The sequence below is a fragment of the Gymnodraco acuticeps genome, unplaced genomic scaffold, assembly GCF_902827175.1.
Source record: "Gymnodraco acuticeps unplaced genomic scaffold, fGymAcu1.1, whole genome shotgun sequence".
Classification (NCBI taxonomy): Eukaryota; Metazoa; Chordata; class Actinopteri; order Perciformes; family Bathydraconidae; genus Gymnodraco; species Gymnodraco acuticeps.
The window spans coordinates 2729634-2751037 of record NW_022990274.1 but is presented as its reverse complement, the minus strand read 5'-3'; the positions used below and the strand labels follow the sequence as shown (position 1 = coordinate 2751037).

Genomic DNA, 21404 nt, shown 5'->3' with positions numbered 1-21404 from the left:
CCGTTGTACATTTTCACATTCCCGCCATCATCGCGCAGTGTTGCGAGGCGTTGTGTGCGGGTCCACTGTCAACAACATACATACTGGGAGCAGGTGAATGCCGGCAAAACAAACGTTCTGCTCTCGGAGGACCTACGACAACGATACTGTGAGATACAAGTTTCTAGAAGAAAACACATAATCGACAGGTAACAAACTGCGCAGGTTTAACCAAAGGGTGACCCTGTTTTCATCCCCAAATTACAATCAGGCAAATTAGCCAGTTAGCTAGTTCCCGCTAGCCTGCTAGCCGACTAGCTAATGTTGGCCTCCCCCATCCATTCAGCGTCTATAGATGGGGGGACGACAGCTACATCCCAGACATTCGGCTTGGCTGTAATGTTACCCTAGGTGCTTCTTTGTAACTTTGTCCGGTAGCTCAATTGTATGACGTTTATTATTGTAATAATTATGGCAACCAAGACAATAGTAATGAGCGCCGGTCGCAGTGTCGTGCATCTTCGCTTTGCTGGGCTAGTTTGAAGGATAATGCATACAAGGCTGCATTGACTCTTACCGCTAGCCAGCTAACATAAGTGGCGTGAGTTTTCACACTTTGTGAGACATTTACCCCTGTGAGTTACATATTTGCCGTGAGTTTATCATCTGTGTTAATATGAGCTGTTGTGCTAACGGTATGTGTCTTGTGGTCGACTTAAGTTTGTTGTGACTTTCAACAAGCGCTCAGTTGTACAACGTTGGCCAAAGCGGGCTAGCTTGGATGCATTATACATCGTTTATTAGCTGATCATATGTGTACGTAACACAAGTTGTTTAACAACAGGTGCAATAAAAGTGCTTAAGATGTATCTAAATCAGGTATGGTTTATCATTGAGTTCTTGCCTCCTTTTTTAAAGAAATGGATGGAATAATAACGGTTTATGGTGGCAAGATGGTTAAAACATGTCCCTTTAATACTCCACTCTATATAAACATGAACTGTGAGATGGGTAATATATGACACAATGTGGTGTAATAAACTCATTTAATTAGATTTCCTTCTTGTTTTAGGATTTGTTTGGTTACAAGTCCAAGCCTCCAAAGTGCACCAACTGGATATTAGTAAGCCATGTCAACCATAGTGCCCAAACTCTCCAGCGGTGGCGCCAGTGTTAAGATCCGCCTTACCAGCCTTGATCTGGGCACCACCAGATGGAAAGAGGGAACTTTTGAGATTCTGGAAAAGGACAACAAAATCAACCTGTGTCTAAGATTTAACTGTGGTGGAGCCTCCAAAATTTTCCAGGTATTATTCAAACTCTGTTCTTGGTGGTTATTCAAAAATGACAACTGCAAATGACTTAAACATAACGTTAGATTCTGAAGGAGTACCCTTTCTTAAATGTTTCAATGTTATATTTTGAGATACAGCGCTATACAGACATCTGTCTCATCTGTAGAAATGTCCTCAGAGCAGTAATGGATGAATCTCCCTTCAACCACTTATCAAAAGACTTTGGAAAAACAGTTGATATGGTAGCTGTTGAAGAGAAGCTTGTATAGCAAGCAATAACATACCACCTTACTCTCTGCCTGTTCCTTAACTCGGCCATTATTTACTTTGTCAATCTCAATGTTTTTACCGTTTGCATCAGCAATACTGTAAAATGTCCAGGAATGGAAGGTACCATTTAAGTTAGGAACGCAATACAAAGACTATATTTCCCACATATACATAAGAATTCCCACCAACATTTAGAGATATATTTTAGTCTGGACTTTTGACAGTCATGACTCATGGGGAAGGACTTATACATTTTGAGAAATGACAGTCATAAAGGAGAACACTTGCACATAAGTGAACCAAAACATGACTTAGTTTACTTAGTTTTTGTCTGGCTAATAAGTGCTGCAATCTGCACAGAAATCCAAATACACTGAAAAATGCTACTTTTGGATGAGAAATTTAAAGTAAACAAATGGCTCGGAGGAAAAAATTTGATTAAGTAGAACATAAGTAAACCGTTAAATGCATGGATAAAACCATGTAAATGACTTACTCAGCATAACACTAATGGGCTCCTAAAGTATGCAGTTATTATTAATTGGAAAACATACTAATTGAATAAAACTACAACCAACGTATCTTGTATTGTTTTCTTAGCTGTACCAGAACTTGAAGACCGTTAACCAGAACCAGAACCGTATCATGCTGACTTTGAAGGACAACAGTGTCATCGTCCTGGATAAGATTCCTCCGACTTTGCTTCAGAAGACTAAAGAATTTTTGGACAAACTGAAGACTGGAAAGCCAGGTAATTACACCACTGCTAATTTTTCTTTGTTCAAAGAAAACCAGGGCCCCTCACTGACCCCTTCATTTTCTTATTTTGAGCTTCCGCTATTTGTGGTTCTGTCGTTACTTCTAAGCACAACACGCACACTTAATGGCAGTTATTTGCTTTGTAGACTCCCACGGGCTAATCGTCATAATACATCAGATTTCAGTTGCAGATGTTTTTCTGCTCTTTTGTGCCGACTAATTGTTTTGTTTTACGGTGGTTGAACTCAATATTTTGAAGCAATTCAAATCAATTTTAATCTTACTCAATAGGTTTCTATACTGTAAACTTTGTTTTGCCACTGTGACAAAGCCAGTGGCGAGCCGTGACTTTTATACCTAGGCCCTCTGACCCCCACCCCTTCCCTCGAGTTATTACGTCACAGCGTATACTTCAGCGGAATATCAAAACAACGGCCCGGGGTGCAAAACGCATCAATGAAAGCGACCCTCTACCACACAAAACAACACCTGTAAATAACCCTATTTGTGTTCTTTGAAATTGAAAAGGATATTGCATTGTGTTTGTTACTTTCGTTGCAGTTGTATGTCTTAAGTGTAATTTGGCATGCTTTTATTTTGAAGGCGAGTTAACGCTGTTGACAGGAAGTTGTTGTTGCTATGGAAACAAGAAAAGTTTCACAGCGGGCGAAACTTGTCATAAAGTCCGTGATAATAACACCCACCCATTTAGAGGGAATATATGATTGGTCAATTGTACTGTCATTTGACATTACTCTCTCGTTCAGTTACTATAGCTGGGCGCTCTGTGAATTCATAGCTGGACCGCCTGGACGTCCAACAGCTCCTCTCTTCACAGTAACACGCAGAGACGAGCTTCTTTCATTTAACCCTTCACATTCCAACAGAAACTGAATAGGCAGATTCGAAGGATTTATTTCTTTAGAAATGTTATTTTAAATAAAATTAAATCAAGTTATTTTGGTAAAACTAATGAAAAATATGACTTAAAAAAAAATAATATTTTTTAAATGTTTTTTAATATTATTTTGTAGAATATCTTAGGCCCTCACAGAGGGCCCTGACGGCTCGCCACTGGACAAAGCCATGGCATGCACAAAACTTGACTACAAAAGAGAATACTAAGTATTGTTTCAGTTTGACCTTAACTCAGCCTTAGATAAAGAATGGCCGGATTAGATGCCTCATTGAAAAAAGTTTATCCTGTTGCATTTCATTCTGATGAAGTTTGTCCTGTTCCTTCCGCTGCTGATACTGTATTTATATATTTGTATTCAGAATTTAATTTGAGAAAATCATCATACCTACTGGCCTGGTGTGGACTTTATGTTTGTTTCTCAAACTTTCCAACAACTTTTCAAGTTGAAATGAGCACAGCAAGTCAGGGCTAATATCTATGGTGTAGTTACAGGTTGTCCAAGCGTATAAATACAATGTAATAGCTACTTAATTGATCAAGTTATCATTTAATTCACATGCTTTGTCCTGAGCTGCCATTTTTCCTTCTTCATTTTGCAGTTTTAAAATCGTCCCACGGAAGCGCAAACCTCAGTGTGCTGGGAAACCGCTCTTTGAAAAATGACAGCAATCCTTCGGGGGAGAGACAGGTAAGCTAGAAAACAAAACCACACTTAAAGTTTGAATTTAGACATTGTGCCTTTATAAGATTCCTAACGTCTTCCAGACAACCCAGAGGCGTCAGAGTGCAGAAGGCAGAGAGGAGACGACGCCACGGAAACCCCTGGGCAGCCCAAGCAGAGCCACCTCCACTCCCACCCGCACGGGACTCTCTGAGAACAGGTAGGATGGAAATTCATATTGTTGTGTTTTGTTAACAATTTGTCTTTTTTTTTTTTAAAGCAGCCAAATACAAGGCTATGCGTGCTCTATCCTCATTGGAGACAATTGAAAGGGTGCTTTTTGGACACTGGCCTTTAAACTGAGAGTCTTTCTTAATGCAGACTTCAAAACATCCCATTTTGTAGTTGTTATGTTTCTCAGTTAAGTCATGGTCAGTTCATGCTTGTGACATCAATTGTTGCTTATCACTGTTTTTCAGGAGTGAGAAAAGAAAGAGACTCATCACCTCTGAAAGTGACCTGACTGAAGACTACCCCAAGGAAAATGACTCATCGAGGTAATAGCAACATCACTGCCCACATTGAGCTGCAGGGCTTGTTGGATACACATGAATCCACCTGACTTCTGTAGCTTTTTCTCAGATATCTATGTTTTTGGTCTTCTTTTTTTTACAAGAATTGAAATATGTACCGTGTTGTAATTAGTTTTATTTCCATATATTATTTTGCTCGTTTGCCAAACAAACCTTAAGGTTGTTGATCGAAATGCATAGAAATGTTTGGTAACTTCCAAAAACCTGTGTATACATTTTTTAGCAACAACAAGGCCACTTCGGATCCATCCAGGAAGTTTCTACTGAGCTGCAAAGACAAGCTGAAGCAGTCTGAGGAGAACAGGAGCTCAGGTACACTTCTACAACAACACTGTCTATAAACGGCTGCTTAGGACCTCACTGTACACTAACTTTCAGTGGTGCAGTGATGACCTCTTTGTGTAGGCCACCCAACAGTTAGCATTGCAAGGACTACCTCCACAAAAAGCAATGGGATTTCTGTAGAAAATAAGATCTTTGACAAACACACGTTTAAGATTCTACCACATGTTCTTCAGTAGGAATATCACCACATGCAATGCATCGCCAAAAGTAAATGTCTAACTTAAAGGTGGGGTAGGTAAGTTTGAGAAACCGGCTCGAGATACACTTTTTGTTATATTCCATGGAATGCTCTTAACATCCCGATAGCAATGAATATCTGAAGTGCTTTGATGAAAAATCCATTAAAAAATCTCATCTGTGGAAGCTGTGGTGCTGTAAAAAGCACGACCAATCATCTGAGCCGGCCCGGCTAAAGTAACTGGATGGCCTACCTGCCTGTCAGCCTTCCATCTGTGCACAAACTTATCTGGTGCCCTCATTGGTCATGTGTGCGTTCGTGTGTGTTGGAGGAGGGGCTCTGTGAGGAAGTGGCAGATTTATTCCGGCTGTGTATTTTCAAATTCTAGCGCACTCGAGCTGGTTTCTCCAAAATGACCTACCCCACCTTTAAGGCTATGAACAAACTGAGTGAGAACCTGAGGTGGTCAAATGCTAAGTGTTCTGCGTTTTAAGACTCATTTCTGCACCACTCTATTTACCTTTCTAACCCTATTCATTCAGACCCAAACGTTTGGTCTTTGACTTTACTTTCAATCACTCCTTTATTCCTCACCGACAGCTTCACTGAGTTCAACTCCCCTTCAGCCCACGTCCTTTTACGGCAGCCGATCGGTGACTAAAGACTACAGCCAGAGCCACTCTTTCCTGGACAGGTGAGTTTCTGTTCAGCCGTAAGGCACACGATGCCTGTTTTAAACCACACATCTACTTCTCCATGCAAATACACTAGAGCTGTGCGGTGAAACGGAACTCTTTCTTTTTTTAAGAAAACAGCTTTAGGTCAAGTGCACTTACAATTGAATTGAGAAATGTAAAGAGCACTTCAATAGAATTGTCTAGTTAGAGCATGAAGTCATTGTGACGCCAGTGTGTCACATCTGTGTACTACAAATCCACACAGGCCATGCAGTACAGCACAGAGCCCTTCAGCCAAGAGGAGCCTCATGCTGCCAAACCACTCCACTCCTTTCAAGAAGGTCCGGCCCACTCTGGACTACAGCGGCTGGAACAAGCAAAGGCTCACCCTGGCCCAGCCTCAGCCCCCCCTGCAAGGGTAAGGAGAAGCCAGATGTGCTGCACAGAACGTGAGCACACGCAGTCGGTTTGTAAAGAGAAACTGGATTTCATTTATTTTGACGTTGTGAACAAAAAAAGAGCTGTTTATGCCCTCGTTTTGAACGTTTTTTCATTTGTAACCTCACATACAACTGCAAATCCTGCGAAAGATAGTGTCACAAATGATCTTATCCCAACCAAATTGAAGGACTTTGAGTTTTTTTCGTTCCCTTTTTATTATCATCCTAATGTTTAAATCCTTTCTATCAGATTCTCCAACCTGGGCAACACCTGCTACATGAACGCCATCCTGCAGTCCCTCTTCAGCCTCCCCTCCTTCTCCAATGACATGCTGAGGCAGAGCATCCCGTGGAAGAAGGTCCCCATCAATGCGCTGCTCAGGTACTACATTAGGCCGTGTAGATGGATTAAAGGGAGACCTGTAATGATGTGCTTTGCAAACCTATCCCTGAAAGTGTTTCATTCTGTGGCGTCTCTTCACTGCCTGCAGGCGGTTTGCACACCTTATGGCCAAGAAGGATGTGGGCTGTCCAGAAACAAAAAAAGACCTGTTGAGGAAAGTGAAGAGCGCCATCTCCTCCACAGCTGAGCGGTTCTCTGGAAACATGCAGAACGTAAGATCTCTGTTGTGAGCAATTCTTCAAGTACCCTAATATTTCAAATGTCATGTGGTTGTTGCAGATGGAGGACATGGCACACTCTTTACCAGGAGAAGCAATTGTTTGTTTATAGTGCTCATACACATGTTAGTGCAAACATGTAATAACAAATGTCAAACAAAACAAATGATATACTAAAAAATATATATTTTGTATTCGTTAACTAAGGGATTGGACACATGCATTGCACAAGTTTTGTTTTTATTACCACCCGTAGCCCGTAATTGATGGTCTGTCTCAACTCTCTGTTTCTGAACACTGAAGCTGAACATAACCCACCTTTTGTATTTATGCTTTATGCTTTTTAAAGTCCATGTGTATCACATTATTCACCAGGATGCTCATGAGTTCCTGAGCCAGTGTTTGGACCAGTTAAAGGACGACGTGGAGAAAATGAATAAGAACTGGTCCAACGAAGCGGCAGCGTGGTCCTCTGTGGCGTGTGAGAGCGGCCAGGAGGGAGCGGCCTCAGCAGCAAAAGCAGAGCCGGGTGAAGAGGCAGACACGTCCCGCATCTACACCTGCCCTGTGGCGGTCAACATGGAGTTTGAGGTGCAGCACACCATCACATGCAAAGGGTGAGCCTGTCTCCTGCTCATTTATCTGAAAGCCAAAACTCTGAGTCTGGAGAATGTTTTATGCCTTCATGTTCCTTTACAGATGTGGCGAGGTAGTGAACAAGCGAGAGCAGTTTAATGACTTGTCCATCGACCTCCCACGGCGGAAGAAAACGCTTCCACTCCGCTCTATCCAGGACTCTCTGGATCTCTTTTTTAGGGTGAGGGTCTCATTGACAGCTTATAGTACTGATCCATTTCTATCAATGATTGATCTTCAGCCACCTTTCAACTGTTCCATTTGTTTTGCAGTTACCTTCAAGTGAGAAGTTTAAACTACATATACCATTTTTCAATGTGCAATGATAGAAGTTTCTTTTTCAGATGGAGGAAATTGAGTACTCGTGTGAAAAGTGCAATGGGAAATCGGCGACTGTTACACATAAATTTAGCAAACTGCCCAGGTGTGTGCACACATCACACTTGTTGCTAACTGAACACTGCATTTCAAACACAAGGCATGAGTCACAACAGCTACTTCCTGTAAGCATCTGTTGTTCACTAGTAGACACAGTTCTGATGCATGATGTTTCCTCCCCACAGAGTGCTCATCCTCCACCTGAAGCGCTACAGCTTTAACGCCCAGCTGTCACTGAACAGCAAGCTGGGCCAGCAGGTGGTGATCCCCCGGTACCTGACCCTGCTGTCCCACTGCACTGAATCCACACGAGCCCCCATTAGCCTTGGCTGGAGTTCCCAGTCCTCCATGTAAGACATCTGTCGATGCATAACACTAGTCTCATTTGGTTGAGAGATTAAGTGAAATATTTAGGTTTCTAAACGTTTTCTTTGTTGTTCTCAAGTTCCAGAACACTCAAAACGTCGCAGTGTGTCAACTCGTCGACAGCTCCTCTCCGGTGAGTTCTGTAGGAAACATGAAAAACAGATGAGAGTTACATTGGCAACAACATTAAAGCTTTACACTCAAATGTGCAGCAACATGTTCTTTGCTCGGTCAGATTCAATATTAAAACATACTGTCAAGGTACAAGAAAACAAAGCTTGAAGCGGGAAGGCAGTAAGATAGCTTATAAAAAAATAGCCCACCCGTGAGTCATCCAATCACATAAGCTTTGGTCTGAGCTTATTACTGTGTTTGTCTAGAAGGATTGGAGGCAAAGCTGCCAACTCTAGCTGCACGTCTAGCCTCCTGGACTCTGATAGTGAAGAGGAGCCCAACATTAAAGCAACAGTGAGCCGCAAGCGACGCCTCAGCAGCTGTCTGCCTGACGAGGATGAGCGACCGGAAGAGGTACCGCTGATAGACCGTCACAGTTATGATTACGATCATTTTCCCCTCGGTTTGTGTTACCACACTGTTTTGATGTGTCTTCAGCGAGGAGCAGCCATAGACGCAGCAGACTTCAGTGGCATAAATGATGAAGAAATGCTGGCCGCCGTGCTGGAGATGAGTCGTCAAGAGGCCGGGCTCTCGGCCCCGCCCCCAATGGAGGATGAGCCAACCAGCAGCCCCGACACAGGCTTCGGGGACACAGACGCTCATGACCTGGCCTATCACACAGATCTGCTGGAAACAGACAGCAAACAGCCTGCAGGTAGGCTAACATGTTAAATAAAGAGACGAGCACACATTCATCAAATAAGTAAGCATTTTTTGTAATGAAAAAAGCAAGTGACCAGTAATAACAAAGATACGTTTTTAAAAATAAGATATATGGGGCTCTCTAGATATACATAGAAACTGGGTTGGCCAAAATGCATGTCATAACCAGTTAAGCCCCATGCCCCCGGTACCGGAAACAGCGTCTGAGGGCTTTTTAACATTTAACAAACTACGAATGTGTCGTACCCACTTAACGGTGAGGAACTCAGCTATCGGACAATATGAACCATTTTTAGCTAAACGAAACACAAGGGTAATAACAAGCCCTGAGCGGAAAAATGCTAACGCACTTAGCAAAGAACTCACGGTATAAATACTTTATTACTTATCGGATCTGCACAAACAGATTAGAGCTGAGATTCCACAGATTCTAGAGGTATAAGTATCATCCCTGTGCGATCAGAAGTCAGGGCAGCGAAGGCAAACCCAGACAACATGGTCCTGGATCATAGGTCCTGGGTGGATATCCTCGTGGATTCATCTTCCTATTATACACACATGCATTTCCAAACATTTGGACTACCTATGCTGTCAAATGTATTATCTTTTCAATGTACACACGGCATCTATTGCACGTCTGTCCGTCCTGGGAGAGGGATCCCTCCTCTGTTGCTCTCCCTGAGGTTTCTCCCATGTTCCCTTTAAACTGTGGGTTTTCTTCGGAAGTTTTTCCTTGTACGATGTGAGGGTCTAAGGACAGAGGGTGTCGTATTGTCATGCTGATATTCTGTACACACTGTGAAGTCCACTGAGACAAATGTAACATTTGTGATATTGGGCTATATAAATAAACATTGATTGATTGATTGACAACACACAACGTAGCTTTACGGAGCCAAAACGGCAATATGGCAAATCCACCCAAATGAACCCAGAAGTGTCCAGGGCTGCACATAACTGTTGCGCAGGTGCGCATGCGCATCTCCGCCAAAAAAAAAGCACCGGGTCATTTGAAACAAAGCGCATTTGCGTACCAACATTGAGAGAGGGAGAGATGGAGAGAGAGAAGAGAGAAGAGAAAATAGAGGAGAGATGAGAGAGAGAGAGAGAAGAGAGAGAGAGAAAGATATTTGCGAGTTGCATATGAACCATGATATGAACTCAGGGCCGGCCCGTAGCGCTGGCTAGATGTTCGCCTAGGGCGCCAGATCTGGGGAGGCGCTGCGCTGGCAGTTCTGGGAGGGAAAAAAACATTTTGACCGTTGGCGCTCATCCTAATTTTCGGCCTTGATGTAACAATATTCATAATTAAGTAAATGTAACACCCTTTTCACCCCGGTTACACGTTTCATTTGCCCTGTACGATGGGCGCTGTAAGTGATGAAAATGGGGGATGTTTGCTTATCACAGACAAAATGCGAGTGAGCGAGAGAGTGAGAGAGGGAGGGTGCACCGGTACCAGCGCTGTTGTTATTAGCATCTGGTGCTAGCTGCTCTAACGGATATACTGTAAGAAGAAGATGTTTCTACAATAATGTGGAGGGAGAGTCCTCTCCAGTCAGACTGAGAGGCTGATAACTACAGCTCAGTGAGGTAAAGGACTCTGAGTGTTTAGATAGTTCACTTTAGTCTAAGTTCAAACGGTTTGGTCACAATTTATGTAAACACATATTTTCAAGGCACTCCTTTATAATTATTGGGATAAACAGGTTTGAAATCATTCCAATGTATACTATAGGACAGTAACCAAAAATATCCTTTAAAACTGGAGATAAAAAAAAAAAAGCATAAATAAATAAATGTTATAATAAAATAAGTTACATTAATTTGTTATTGGCTATGGTAGGTTATTGGTTATGTTCACATACTTATTTGATTACATCCACTTATCTAAGATGACAACAGAGACTTTCGACCCAAACCCAGCTGTTGACTTGTGGATGCAAGCAGCTAATCGCAGACTCAACCAGAGAGAAAGAAGTAGGCCTACATCATCAGCTACCATGTCTGACAGAGAGGAAGACAGAGAGGAGAACAGTCAGGAGGGTAGTGATGACAGCTTGTAGGATTACTGGTCGTGCTAATGTTGTCTTGTGTTCACCTCTGCATGTGTGTTCTGTGTTCACCTCTGCATGTGTGTTCAGTGCTGTGTGTCTGGCAAATAAAGTCAAGACCCCCTCAAAAGTTACAGTTTATTTCATTTTAAGGATGAGCACCAAGCAACATCTCCAGGTGCTCCTTTGAGAACCAGGGCAAAAAAGTTATGTGCACCCAGGGCTCTCGACTAACTTGTTTCCCCATCCTCCCGGAACCGTCCCGAAATACAATCTAAGCCGTCCCGAAATTAATGTGGACCGTCCCGAATTTCAAATGTTAGTTTTTCTACATTATCATTAGTTAAAATCATTCAAAGTGACCTTTAACATAAATAAAACATCATACAAATCATTAGATGATAATTCATCAACCTTTTTATTTGAGTAAATCATTCAATCACATAAACAAAGGCCAAATATATTTAAACAAACGAGAAAATTACTCTAATATTGAATCCAATCAAGTCCCATCCAATTAACAAAACAATCCAACACTGTCCTGAAGACAGAACCCAGAGTAACCACTAACCAGGATGACAGTCTGTCAGTCAGGAGACCTTTACAAACGGCCCCGCCCCCTCGCACACAGACGGGAGAGAGAGATCTCGTCTGGATTGGAAAGCTCGAAAATACATCAAAGACGCATGTTGTAGTCTTATTGCATATTAGAAACGGAGTTGGTGAAACTAAAACTGCGATATAATGTGTATGTAGCAATAATACATATGACATATATTTTTTAAATGTCTCCAGTACCGATAAAAAGTCCGATAACATCGGAGCTTAACGTTACCACTGTCTTTAATAATTCCGGCCCGTTTAATACCGGGGCTCGGTACCCATCCCTACATGGGGAGAGGCGCAGCATATTGCTAAGGACTAAATACGATGGAGAGTTCTCATCTCAGCCTTATTACCCAAAGGGGATGAAGAGGAGTAAGTAAATAAAGAGGCCGGCGCTCCAGGGTCTGGTTCTGCTGTGCGTTTTTGTGATGTAACGGTAAAACATTTCAGAATTCCTCCACGGGATGCCATTGTACATCACTCAACCCGCGAAATACACACACTCAGTACATAGCTAGACTCGCCAATTTGCGGGCCAGGAATTCGCGGACACAGCCAGTTTGGCGGCTGGCTGACAGCCAGCGGCACAGCTGTAGCTACATGTGTGTGTATTTCACAGGTTGCTAAATGTTTTGTGCATGTGTGTGTTTATGTTGACAAGGAGGTTTAATAACTGTGCTACACAAAACGTGCAGTCGGTTTCATTTTAATCGCCATTTGTAGTAGAGTTAGGGTATTTTTATTTTAACTCGTCCCAAATTCGTCCCAACATTTTTTTTTTTCCGACGACGGGACGTCCTTAAGCTCGAGCCCTGTGTGCACCCCTGCAAATGTCACTTGTTTTGCATCAATCTTGATACAGGGTACTTATTATATGTTATAGTTTGGATTCCTAAAGCTTTTAGTCTACCATCCCATCATTCACTATAAGTAAAGAAGCATTTTTGGACGGACACTATAATTTTATTTTTTTACTATGTTCAATCTGAATCTACTTTAAAATAAAACAATTCTATATTGATTCTGACTTTTCTACATCCAACTCACAGGTTTATCATTGCTTTGAGAAAAAAGATTATTGTTTTTTCCCCGTTTAGAAGAAGATAGTCATTTGTTCTGGGAATGTCATTTTCGAGCCTGAGGCCTGGAAAACAGGCTCGGGGCTTAACAGGTTAAGCAAACTAACATTGTAATGATTACACTTCGGTAGATTGAGTTGATATAACTTAAGTAACGCTGAAGTATTAAATAAATATGTAACCTTTTTAAAATAATCATTTGTATAATTGACTTTGTTAGATGCCTCCACTGGAAATAGAGAATTGAAACACTGAAGTATACAGGGTCCATGTTTAATAACAGCAATAGGATTTCAAAACTTGTCATTGAAAACCAAATGGTCACTGTGTGGGTGAATTCTTCCTTTAAGTCAACTGACCTGTGTGTGTTTATCTCACCTAGATGTGCTGGACTCCCTGGACCTGACCATGGACGAGAACAAGGAGAACCAGACTCCAGAGGGGGGGGCAGCAACAGGGGGAGCTGGACTGGGTGCAGCAGTACAGTCTGGATCAGGATCAGGAGAGGGAGGAGCAGGAGCTGCAGCAGGCGCTGGCCCAGAGCCTCCAGGAGCATGTAAGAGCACATCTGGAACGTCTAAAGAATGCCATTATATGATAACCGTTATCTAATAGAGTGAAGTCTGTTCTTTTTGAGCAAGCAGACAATAAACACCAGAGTAAAAAAGTGCTATTTGTACATTTTGTTCACTGAATTTCATCGTCTCCACTTTCCCCCACACAGGAGGCCCAGGAGTTGAGAGAGGACGATGATCTGAAGAGGGCCACCGAGCTCAGCCTGCAAGGTATCATTGATCTCATGTTGAGTAGCTGGACGGTGACATCACTGAAATGCAATGGTTTTGAGTTGAGCGTCTTTGATGGAAGGAATACCATTCATCATGTTTTTGCGATGTCCATCCCTCCCATGATACCTCAAGACTGCTTGTAGCTAATATCTTCAATTTGATGTCAGAAGTCCACTTGGAATCAAGGATGAACTGATTTGAATTTGGTGGTTAAGTTCGCTGGGACGGCACAAAACCTGTTTTTGGCCATAACCCTTGAATCAAAATGCTGTTTATGACAATAATATCAAGCATTGACTGGTTGGTGGAGGCATGCAACCTTTGAGTGCCAGGTAATGGTGAGGAAGCAGAATCTGTTGGATGGTGAAGTGGTAGGCAAGAGGGGAAGACATCTTTGACTGACTTTTTCCCAATTTCAGTTTCATTTTTCACTCAAGCAAAAATACCCTGCTTTACACGTATTTGTGCAAAGCAAAGGAACACAGTATCACATGTTCTCAGTGAAGGTCTCAGAGCCCCTAATAACGCTGTTGAATCTGACTCAGTGGTGTGGAAATGCCTGACCAGTATCAACATCTTCTCCTTCCCCAACACCAGAGTTCAACAACTCTCTGCCAGAGTTACTGTGCTCAGACGAGGATTCAGGCAACGAGGACGTGTTGGACATGGAGTACACTGAAGCTGAGACTGAGAACCTGAAGAGGAACGCTGAGGTACTCAACATCTGCTCTGTGATTTGAAATAAGTAGAACAGTCCAGATCAATTTTTCTCATATTCATTTCTGCAATAAACTAAAAATCAACTTCCAAATACTTAAAATATATTGTATAAAACCTTCCTTCACAAAAAAAGGATATGTCGTTTATACTGGATACACTGAACTGCCTTGGTTCATAGTAACCTTGGATACGTTTCATTCCACAGAGCGGAGACTTGGCCAACTCTTTCCGACTCATCAGTGTCGTCAGTCACATCGGGAGCAGCTCCTCCTCCGGTGAGCACTGTGTGCTGCTGTCCACCATGTAGCTGTATTCATGCATACTTACCCTACTGCAGTTAATTGAATGATGCCATTTTGCAAAAAGAGCAAATCGGAACCCTTCAGGATGTCAGAACTCCTGTCAGCACATGCTACCTGAGCAGCACAGTGCCACGTTGTGTAGAAGACACTCTTATGGCGCGTTTCCACTGCAGGCCTCGCTCGGTTTGGTTAGGCCTTATTAGGCCCGGCTCACTTTAATGCTGCGCTTCCATTACAGTTTAGGAACTGGGGCAGTTACTATAGTAACGCAGTGTAGGCGGAGCCGTGACGTCATCTTCAATGAGAGCCCCAGAAAAACAACACAGCCGTTAGCTGTTAGCACTCAGAGCTCACAGCTCCTCATATCTGTTCAGAAACTAGACAAAAGTTAAACAAGTACAAACCACAGACTGCCTGTGTCATGGCGAATACAGTCGCTGGTTTATTTATGTCTGTATAGGCCGTTGTTGTGAGTGTGGACGGTCGGAGCATATATAACGTTAGCTTAGCCAATCTCCATTTAGAAAACACGCATTTTAAAAGGTTTTTCGCCTGCCGTCTGTCTGCAGACTTGTCAAAGCATTAATTCATGGTTTTTACTAACCGGTATCAGTATGTTGTTACTTCGGCATCATGTTGAAACGTGTGTTACAATTAAATCACGGTCAAATATGTTCATCTTGTTGTAGTTGTAGCCCCCTTGCCAGCGATTCTCTCTCTAGTTTAGCATACTCAGCCCGACTCAGCCGGGTTGTTCCTGGCCCTAGAACCACGATTTTATGGGGCCAGAAAACTGAATTAGGACCCGCTAGCCGGTACTAGGCCAAGTGGAAACGCAACCAAAAACGGGCCCCGCTCGGCTCGCTTAAAGTCATGTCTCATTGCCTGAGCAGATATGTGATAAAGATTCATACCGGTGCATACACTCAATTGAAGCTGCTGCACATTTTGCATACCAGTGAGAACAACTGGAATAGTTTGAGACCTTTTCCTAGTGTTCAAAACTAAGTGGTTTATTTCCCTCCCTAGGCCATTACATCAGTGACGTGTACGACATGAAGAAGCAGTCGTGGCTGACCTTCAATGACCTGGACGTGTCGCGCACACAGGAAGCAGCCGTCCAGAGGGACCGCGACCGCAGTGGATACATCTTCTTCTACATGCACAAGTGAGTTCAGTGATTCCCGCAGAAATGAAATGTACTTTGGGGGAACGACCCCCCCCCCCCCCCCGTGAAAAATGTTGAGATTTTTTTTTCTCAATTCCTGCATTCTAGTGAATTCTCAATTATCATAGTAACACTGCACTTCAGACAACCTACAGCTGGTGATGGTGTCTAGGTCTTTAAGTGTTAAACAGCTGAGAGCAGTCACTGCTGTTTTTTGTGGTCTTCTTTCACACACACATCTTACCAAGTGTGTATGAACATCCTCACAAACCAACAAAGAACATGATCTATATCAAATTTAAGACAGAAAACTCCACACTGTATCTGATCGTCAATCACCGGATAACTTTATTTTAACTATATACAAACTGGTGAATGAAATGAGCAACAAACGTAATGGTTGCACAGACGGCACAGCCTGTTTGAGCAGTGGATCCGTCGCGGCTTGTCAAAAAACCTCTCCAGGGCTTTCTGGTATGGAAAGTGTTCCGATTCCGGTCCATCTATGGATATTCGGAGGCATGCTGCCAGGTGCTCCCCCCAAAGTATAATTTATGGTTTTTTAAGTTTTTCTTACTCACTGAGCACTCATTGCCACCAATGCAAATGCAAATGAGTGCTCACTGAGTCAAAAAAAACAAAAAACACACAAATTATACTTTGGGGGGAGCCATTATACTTTGGGGGCCCCCCAAAGTATAATGGCTCCCCCCAAAGTATTAACATGCTGTGGGAATCACTGGAGTTAGAACAACCAGAAGGCTCTCTGTTAAACAACCACTGTGGAGAGTTAGGGTCTCTCTTTGACGGGGTGAACCAAACCAATCATGACCACCCTCTTTGGTCCGGATTAAGACGCTTTTTGTTTTGTTTAAAGGGATGTTCAGATGTTTCGAAGGGGTTGTTGAATGAGGTAGTTATTCATTGTCGCTGTGTAGCAGAATGTGGTTGGTCAGGAGAACATGTTTTAACATACTATACTGTGCCTTTAGTTTTTTTGCTGGATTTTGTTAATACAAATGTATACTAAACTGATTTAATGACATTTGATTAACTTCTATAGACATACTTTCGACCTTTTTGTTTGAACTTATCTGACTCATTTCATTTTTGACATACCGGTACTTGTTTACGTTTTTGGAAAATATATTTCATATTTTTATACTCTTTTCAACATGATATACTTTCACTTTTTTGATATTTGTAACTTACTATAGACATATATTTGACTAAGCTTTATATTACTAGCATGTTTGTGTTTGATGTCAGAGGGCATAACATGCTCTGACATACTTCCTCTCGTGTCTTCAGGGACATGTTTGAGCAGCTGTCTGATATGGACAGATCTGGAGCCAGCAACCCTTCAGAAGCAGGGAGGAACGTCCTGCAGCCCCTCTGAGCGCTACACACACACACACACACCGCTGCACCCTAACAGATGGAGCTCTCCTCTGAACAACCTGGAAAACGACTGATTGCTGTCCTTTGGTGGCGGTCTTCAGGCACTCCTGTCCCTCCACAGATCACTGAATGCTCTGTTAAATTAGCACCTGTACGTGCCAACACGGGTGCTAAAGACGATTTTAACACACCAGAAATGCAGTTACAAATGTTCAGTGGATCAAATGTTGCCTCCATGTTTTTGGGGCCGGAATCTTTGTTTGCTATGTTTTTTATCAAACAAAGGTTTTGTAAATGTTTTTTTATTTGTTTCTCGACAATGCCGTTCTTTCTCTCTACTTTCACACATCAGATGCTACTGGTGCTTCATGACTTGTATGTTTTGCAGACCCTTTCTTTCCCATATAAACTAAATAAAGATATATTCTATGTTGGAGTATAAGCTATTATAGAGTTAGAGGGGGTGTTGTATTTAGCGGGTACATTTGGTGCAATATTTATGTTCTGGCACAAACTGGCCAATTGAAATCCGTTTCCTGTCCGAGTGTGTGGAGTTCTCACTGTTGCTTTGCGTGACTTACCAACTCGTGTTAGTCTCAATAGCAAAGTCTGTTTTAACTGAGCTTTTCTCACTAAAGCCTACTTGTCTCTTTTGACTTTGTGCCTCCCAAGAAAACTTTTATAAATATGTATACTAGCTTTACTTTGAAAGATGCACAACCTTGTCGCTTTTTAAAATGTCTGTCACCAATGTGTAAGTCAGGTTTCTCCTTTATAAAAAGCCAACAGATTTTCTATTTATTGCAACATCGGGTTGATTCCCTTTGAATGAACCTGTGAAGATACGCCACGGCAAGTAGAAGAGATAAATACTAGACCACCAGGGAAGCTAGCTTTAGCCTAATGCGGTTAAGTGCATCATCTTTAAGGCCAGGCTACAGAGCTGTTCATACAGCTCCTATGAGGCGTGCTTGCTTATAGACAGATTTAAAGGAAGTATTTTGTTATTCCAATACTAGACACTGGTTGTACAGCTGTTTTTGTGACCACTGTAAAAAGTCAAATCACATTGAGTTCACCATGGCTAATGTGTAACGTTAAAACATGGTGTCTGCAGAGTTGCTCCCAACAGAAGAAAATCTATTTAACAGCTTTATAAAACATGGGTTATAACCAGATATTGATACCTGCCATATTAGTGGGGTTTATTAGGACAGTATTGACGTTTACCACCGCAGGCAAAAGTGACTTGTTCCCATTTGATTTTTTTCATCAGCATTGTTTTTACATTTGTCCCAGACGCAGTGTGAAGAAGAGGGTATGATGTATTTGTGAAGTAAAGAGGAACAGCTTTTTCTACCCTTCATACACAACTGACTCTTCCTAAAGCAGATTTTAATAAAAGATTCTGGTGAAAGTGCAGAGGCTTTTTCATTTGATGTTGAAAACACTTTAATAACACTCAAATCCAGTGTTGGAAAAGGACATCCACCATCATGCCACTGTATGTGTACTGCCAGGCGGTTCAAGTCCATGGGTGCAGGGTAGTGAAAACAAAATGAAGCACCAGAGTGCTGTCACCTGTCCTGACTGCACCTCTTCATCAGAGGCTCCAGGCTCCTCCCTGTCAGTCTGTTGTACTCACTGAGGATGTAGTTCTCCCTCTGCAGCATCTGGAAACATTTCAAAAGCTCTTAGCCCCTATGCTGCCATGCAAACAACCTTCAGATTCACTTTGTCGTCATTTACTAATTCATATAGTGCACATGAACCCTTTCAGACATTTTCTTACTGTAATATCATTACAGTCATAGAAGAAAAGTATTTCCAAAGTGCCCAAAGACTAGATATAGTTTAAGAAAACTCAATATTCAACAGCTTAACTTATTCTAAACATTCTTACAGAGTTGTGCGAGCCAGCACAGAAAAATGGGTTCCAACATACTAAATGTGTTCGGATTTATCGAATGAAACCAAATGCATTTTAGAGATGGATAGTGGAAACATGTGTATAGTTTCTTGTTTGTGCCCTTTTACGTGTAAAGGGTTAGTTCACTCAGATCTCTTGCTAATCAGGTTTGTTGCCACGTAGGTTTGCACAAGGAATTGGCTGTGGTGTACTATTGTGCACAAACACAGTAAGAGGAATTAAGTACAAAAAGATTATCAAAACCTTTTTCTTTGTATTCAAAAAATATTTTTAATAAAAATATACAAAAATCATGTACAATAAAAATATGAAAAATACTGTGATGTCAGAGATGTATCTTTATTGTTTGTTTTGAAATGCCTATCTTTAAGGTTTCAACAAAATGTCTCAGCTTAAGAAATTACAATTGAATAATACAACAGCCAATTCGCATCCCAAAACCTTTCAGGAACTACTTGTATTACCAAAGAAAATGTCCCATTCTTTAGACTATCAAGAGTAATGAGGAGAGTGCTATGGAAAGACATTTTGGACAAATATCTTAGATTAAAAAATCCCAGAGGCGAGTAAAAAAGACATACGACTCGCTTCAACTGTATTGTTAGTGGAGGCAGAAATATAGGACAATTATTTGGATGTAAAAACATAAACTTTCCTACACAACTCAGGAGTTAAGACAGAAAATGTTACTCTGTATTTTGATAAAGTGACTCTTTAAATGTGTTTTTCACATCAAAATCCTTTCCCCATGTGATCCCCACACTCACCTCTGTCCATTCTTCTTCTGTCTCGTGTCTGTAGCCTAACAGGTGACAGATCCCATGTGCCGTGACAGCCTGAAACACGACCAAAAGAGGAGCAATGTGAGCTATAGTCGGACAAAGTCACTGCAAGCAGGGTTGTGAAGTCATAGTGTGCATTTCTAAAAACTTGCCCTAACTGAATTTGATCTGGCCGGCGTACAGAGAACTACTCACAGTGAGGGTCCCATGCAGATCCAGAGATTCCTCCTGACACTGCTTCATCACATACTCCACCCCCAGGAAAATGTCCCCGAGGTTCTGCTCGTCCCTGTGAAGGGGGAGGGGCATCTTACCAGGCCTCAGGTCCTAAACACGGGTCAAAGTCACATTTCAATTGGGATTGTGTCAAGAAGTCCATAAGAAACTAGCAGAGGAATGATCTTATCTTATATAAGAAAACAAATGAAGCTTAGCAGCGTTTTTCAATTCAACGGAATAGTTTTATTGGCAAGACATTTGACAGAAGAGAGACTATTAAGATGTGTAAATACAATAAATTAGACACTGAAATTAGTTAACAAAGTAAATAGTTTTGTTACAATTTCATATATTAACTCTAGACAAACTAAAACAAACAAAGTAATAATAAAGGTATAACACAAGACTACGGAAGAGGATTCATATTAAGATGAACCTTTATTGATCGGCCTAGTGGGACATGTCATTTTCCACTCTGTAAAGTAACTAAGTACATTTACTCAAGTACTGGGATTAAGTGCCCCTTTGCCAGCTTTAATGCATCAATAATTATAATCAAATCATATTATTCTGAAATGTACCAATCTGCATAATGATGAGTACTTTTACTTTTGGTACTTTAAGTATGTTTTGATATTAATACTTGTACCTCCTTGTACTTTTACTTGAGTCACATTTTTATTGCAGGACTTTTACTTGTAACAGAGTATTCCTACAGACTGGTACTTTTACTCAAGTACAAGATCTGACTACTTATTCCACCTCTGCATATTTGAATACACACACAGTACAAATACACACAGGTATAGGTGCACACATGCATTTGGTTTCTGTTTGTTCTGTTAAGTCAGTTGTTTTGTTTTTTATTGCCCTTATCCTTTTCTAAGACATCTCATATTTACAGAAAATAAGAAAAAACTAAAGATAATTCAATGATAAATAAAATAAAACGTTAATAGTTGGAATAATTCAGGACATAGACCATTTGTTATCTATATATACGAAAATATTTTTTTTTTAAAAGAGGAGATGGTAGTGGAATATGGCATGTAGAAGCACATTTATAAATGTGTATCTATCTATCTATTAACATGTAGTTGTATTTACCTCGTAGAATGGAAATGAGAGGACATCTGTTGGCACATTTTTCTTTCTGTATATGTTATTAATTTGCTGGATCCTGTGGTTATCCACGCAGACGATGCCCAAGTCAAACTTCTGGATGCCCAGGATGTGCCGCAGTGTCTCCACATCCTTCCGCAGCCGGGCTCGGCGGAGGGGGACCTGCTTTTGGAGGTTCCGCAGTATTACTCCCATTTTAGAATTCGGCGTAAAAAGATCTAAAGAAAAAATTATTATTTAGAAATTCCTGACACATGTGTCAACGGTAAAACCAAC

At 41.5% G+C, this 21404-nt stretch overlaps 2 protein-coding genes across 2 annotated transcripts; one reads left to right on the top strand and one right to left on the bottom strand.

Annotated features, from left to right (window-relative positions):
• Positions 1–5: 5 nt before the first annotated feature.
• On the top strand, positions 6–18495 carry LOC117549526 (ubiquitin carboxyl-terminal hydrolase 37-like). Its single transcript, XM_034221524.1, is given in 25 exon segments — positions 6–188; positions 1052–1286; positions 2145–2295; positions 3822–3910; positions 3988–4103; positions 4363–4440; positions 4700–4788; positions 5600–5693; positions 5942–6094; positions 6367–6498; positions 6608–6731; positions 7113–7354; positions 7437–7554; positions 7718–7797; positions 7937–8101; positions 8197–8250; positions 8498–8645; positions 8730–8949; positions 13079–13137; positions 13139–13252; positions 13421–13481; positions 14082–14197; positions 14410–14479; positions 15536–15674; positions 16986–18495. Coding segments are annotated over 24 exon segments (2877 nt in total). The 5' UTR covers positions 6–188; positions 1052–1109; the 3' UTR covers positions 17074–18495.
• A 14-nt stretch (positions 18496–18509) lies between these two features.
• Positions 18510–21387, bottom strand: ybey (ybeY metalloendoribonuclease). Its single transcript, XM_034221526.1, has 4 exons — positions 21114–21387; positions 19983–20114; positions 19773–19841; positions 18510–18748 (listed from the first exon to the last, which is right to left on the bottom strand). The coding sequence occupies exons 1-4, from the start codon at positions 21321–21323 to the stop codon at positions 18653–18655; spliced, it is 507 nt and encodes a 168-aa protein (XP_034077417.1). The 5' UTR covers positions 21324–21387; the 3' UTR covers positions 18510–18652.
• Positions 21388–21404: the final 17 nt, after the last annotated feature.